The 4,745-nt window shown below is 36.3% G+C and overlaps 1 protein-coding gene across 3 annotated transcripts in view; it reads left to right on the top strand.

The window, feature by feature from the left end:
- Positions 1-3,487, top strand: part of LOC118763320 (putative mediator of RNA polymerase II transcription subunit 26) — a 52,364-nt gene extending 48,877 nt beyond the window's left edge. Inside the window, exons 4-5 of one of the 3 annotated variants that reach the window (XM_036502699.1) lie at positions 1,326-2,897; positions 2,934-3,487. In XM_036502699.1, the coding sequence (XP_036358592.1) occupies positions 1,326-2,897; positions 2,934-3,266 (1,905 nt within the window). In that variant the 3' untranslated portion in view covers positions 3,267-3,487. Of the gene's footprint in view, positions 1-1,325 lie in introns of all 3 variants that reach the window. The other 2 variants (XM_036502700.1, XM_036502698.1) reach the window with 2 other exon arrangements.
- Positions 3,488-4,745: the final 1,258 nt, after the last annotated feature.

The raw sequence follows: 4,745 nt of genomic DNA on the forward strand, positions 1-4,745 counted from the left end.
AGGGTAATTAAATTCGCTAAAATGACAGATCTATCGGACTTTGAAAGAGCTCAAATTGTTGGCGATCGTATGACAGACGCTAGCGTAACGAAAACAGCTGAAATGTTTGCTGTATGAAGAAGTACTGTCTTGAAAGTATTGACAGCCTTTGAGAAAGAGGGAAAAACCTCATCGTCGAAACAAAACTCGGGAAGAAAACCAAAACTTTCAGACAAGAAACGTCGGGCTGGCACGCGAATTGTTGGAAAGGATCACAAAATTACAGCTCCGAAAATGACTTTAGAGCTTAATGACTACCTCGGGAACCCAGTTTCCACAAAAATGTTCGCTGGGAGAGGCACAAAGCTGAATTTCACGAGAGGGATGCAATCAGAAAACCATTAATTTCAGAAACAAACATTGCAAAGCATTTAGAGTGGAGTAAAAACCTACAGAATTGGTCCCTAGATCAGTGGAAGAATGTTATTTTCTCGGAGAAGTCACTCTTTACTTTGTTTCCGATCACCGGCTGAGGATACGTGTGAAGACAGCCAAAAGAAGCATTTGACCCAGACTGGCTTCTTCCAACAGTTAAACATGGGGTAGGATCTGTGATGGTCTGTGTGGGGGGGGCTATCTTGGAAATCCGCCTGCGCAATGGTTGCACTTCACGGCAGAATTTATAGTCAAGATTATTTATGCATTTTATCTGATCAAATTCATCCTATGGTTTCGGAAGTGTTTCCGGGGGAACGCGCAGTCTTTCAGTGTGGTAATGCACCATTTCTCACGGCTAAATTTGTTACTGAATGACACGAGGAACATTCTAGTGAAGTTGAACATCTTATCTGGCCACCACTGTTCACAGATCTCAATATTATTGAACATCTATGTTGCATTTTAGGAAAATAAGTAAGGATTTGATATCCTCCACCATCATCACTACAAGAACTGCAAACTGTTTTAGCTGGAGAATGGACAAAAAGTCCTTTTGGAAACAATTCAAACTTTTTTATGAGTCCATACCTCGTAGAATTCAAGGTGTAATTACTGCCAAAGGCGGTTCTACCACATATTATAATAAATTCGTTTGAAAGTTTAAGGTGTTTCCATTATCTCGTCCAACCCCTGTATATATATATATATATATGTATGTATGTATGTATGTATGTATATATATATACATACATACATACATACATACATGCATACATTCATACATACATACATACATATATATGTATATATATATATATATATATATATATATATATATTATATATATATATATAGCATTGTAAAATCATGCATGCGTATTGTTTGTATATCTATTGTCATTTTTTCAGAGAGATATAGCCAGAAGAAATGTCTATTGTCCCCGAAATTGCCATCAGCAGGAAACCCTATTAACAGGGGGCCATCGCCACTGCAATTACCACAGCTTTATGATAACCAGTGATTACAATTCCTGTCCAGACGATTATATACTAGAATGTGTTGAAGATGATAAAGAATATATACTTAGATTGTATCTTCAGGAGGGATATCGCGGTAAATGCCATGGTTATCAGTGTCATCACCAGTCACAATTACAGAACAAGCAATTTGATTACAATACACTTCAGAATATAAATCGATGCAATCAGATTGGGAAGCAGCGATCCGTTCAGAATAGCGTTAGTTCCGCTTCTGAATATTACACTGATGAATTAGAAGACGATGTTTCCTATCCCGAAAAACAATGTCAGCGGGAAGACGAAAACCATGAAAAAGATATTCAGAAGCATATTAATGTTCAGAAACAAGAATGTCTCGAAAATAAATCTCGCCATGAATATAATCATTATAATTGTCTGGATCATCGTTGTCGTTATTGTTGTTTTCAGCATCCATATGGTAGTGAGCAATATGATGACTCAGAGACATTTTCTCAGACAAGTGATAATCTGCAGGAATGTGAAACAACATGCCCATTCCACCACCAACATGAACATCATCACCACCACTATCATCATTATTATTGTGATCATAATCGTGACTACTATATGCAATATTATAAACGATATCCACACTGCTATCCAAGCTACTATGACGAAAATCAATTTGGAAATGAAAATAATAAATACTATGCATATGAGCGCCCTAAAAAGCCCGAAAAATATAGTGAAAATACATACCAAAATCAGAAGCGGGAGGAGACGCCAGTGCAACAAACACAAAAGTCTGTATTGAAGAATAAAGATAAAAGCCCAGTTAAGACACAAATATCTGAACAGAAACAGGGGATTGAAGAGCAGCAACGACGGGAAAATAAACCTGAGGGCAAATTAAAAGAAAAAGAGCAATATATACCACAAGCATCGAATATTCGGAAACAAAAGTCAGACGAACTTCGACAGGAGAAAAGCAATACGAAAAGCGACAAGAAAAATGGGCAGCAACAGAAACCCAAGAAACAAGAACTTCAGCAACAGTCCGAGAATGTCAGTCATAAAAAAAGGCAAGTAAATGAATCTCCACAACTAACTAAACACCTGAAGCAAAAACGTACGACAAACAATCATATACAAAATAATGTAACATCAAACAAAAAGAAGATGCAAGGTGGGCGATTACTCAAGCGTGAATATAAAGTGAAACAAATAGAGAAACAACTTCCCAAGCCGAAGACATCTACCAAGCAAACGAAAAAGCAAGAACGAGAACAGAACATAAAAAATGTTGTCCCTGAAATAAATGGGCAAAGTAAACGCGCTAAACAACAGCAGTTTCCGCAGAAAGCGCAGAAGGGTGCATCGTTTGTCAGTAAAGAATGCCCCGAGAATAAAGAGTGTTCAATCAATAGAATATGCCCCTTGGATAAAGAATGTTGTGTAAATAAAGAATGCACCATAGATAAAGAATGTTGTATAAATAAAGAATGCGCCATGGATAAAGAATGCTGTGTAAATAAGGAATGCTCCATGGATAAAGAATGCTGTGCAAATAAAGAATGCTCCATGGATAAAGAATGCTGTGTAAATAAAGAATGCCCCATGGGTAAAGAATGCTGTGTAAACAAAGAATGCCCCATGGGTAAAGAATGCTGTGTAAACAAAGAATGCCCCATGGATAAAGAATGTTTTACAAATAAACAATGCTCCTTTAATAAAGATTGCTCCATCAATCAACAATGCGAGCACCGGTCTCCAGAGACTTGTCATGGTAAATGCCAGCACATGGTATATCGTCTGAAATATTGTAAAACTCATCTTCCTTATCAAAACTCAATACTGATTAAATTATAACCAGTATTTTTCGAACTAATAAAATAGCAAATATCATTACGTTACTGCACACAAGTTTCTAATACGCTCAATAAACAATAACTATAAATAGCATGATCTCTGAAGAAACAGTAACAACCACTGGCAATGATTCAAAACTTCACGTCATTATACTTCAGTAGCATCATACATAATTGTTAGTTATAAGGAATTCCTTAATAAATCTTTTGGATATTATTCAATATATAGTTTATGATTTACGTAGTGTATGCATTTTGTTTATCTGCCGGATTTCTTGCGGGACAGCATCGGAGGTGAGTTGATGACGGCAACTGAAAACCAAACATGCGTGTATGTGTGTGTATCTGTATGTGTCTGTTTATAAACAAACACATGTTAGTTCGTATATATTTATACACTTAGTTGTACATTTAGCTATTTAGCGTCTAATTTTGCGAAGAAATCTTTGAGGGATATGGGTTCCAGTCCCATGGCTGGTTGTTGACAAATTTTCTACTTTATAAGAGTAAGTTACCCAGTATTTCTGCTGTTCTAACGACAACTATGCATTATTTGTATAGCCGGAAACTACAGCCTAGAAGACGAGCCTCGCCCTGGAAGATCTGTAGAGCTCGAATAGGACGTCCTGCAAACACTGGTGGAACAAAATCACATCGCAACTGTTGAGTAACTATCAGAGAGGCTTGGATTTAGCCTATCAATCTCTCGTCGACACCTGCGCTAGAAGAAAAACGACGAATTTTGTTTCAAGACGAAAGCTGTTCTTCCAGCAGGATAATGCTCGGCCACATACAGAGAGGATGACATTCCAAAGACTGGAGTAGTTTGAATGGGAAAAGGTATCATTCAAATATGAATTCTGTAATCGAGGTCAGAACAGTACTGGAGGTCACGTACAAGTGAATTTTGGAAGAGGGGCTTTGCAAATCTACCAGATAGATGGAAGAGCATTGTAGAAAATAAAGGAGAGTATATTTTAGATGAAAAAAGAGAAATTTATCTTAAGAAGTAAAAAAAAACCGCATTATTTATATGATGATCCAATATATAAGTAAATGCACCCATGTATATATCACATTGAATAAATGTAGCTCCTCTCTCTTTATCTCTCTTTCTCGCTCTCTCTCCCTCTCTCTACTAGAAAATGTTAATCATGAATACTTTTGTTCCTCATGTCATATAAAATAATTTGATTCGTTATATTTTGTTATTGCAATTTACTAGAGTATGCATTCATTAGGTTTCTTTAATTCTGTTGTTGTACCATTAGATGCACAATAGGATGTGCATAATAATTTTACTGTTCAAAAGCATGTGATTGGAACGAATAGAATGGAATGCAAAATGCAGCTAAATGAGTGAAAGCTACATATTTATTATATAAAATTCACAAAAACTATAGATTTTTACGTTGAGATTTCAACTCGACTCGCGTGAAATAGACATAATAGTTATATATTACGTAACTGTGTGTCTTCT

This window comes from Octopus sinensis, linkage group LG5, assembly GCF_006345805.1.
Source record: "Octopus sinensis linkage group LG5, ASM634580v1, whole genome shotgun sequence".
Classification (NCBI taxonomy): Eukaryota; Metazoa; Mollusca; class Cephalopoda; order Octopoda; family Octopodidae; genus Octopus; species Octopus sinensis.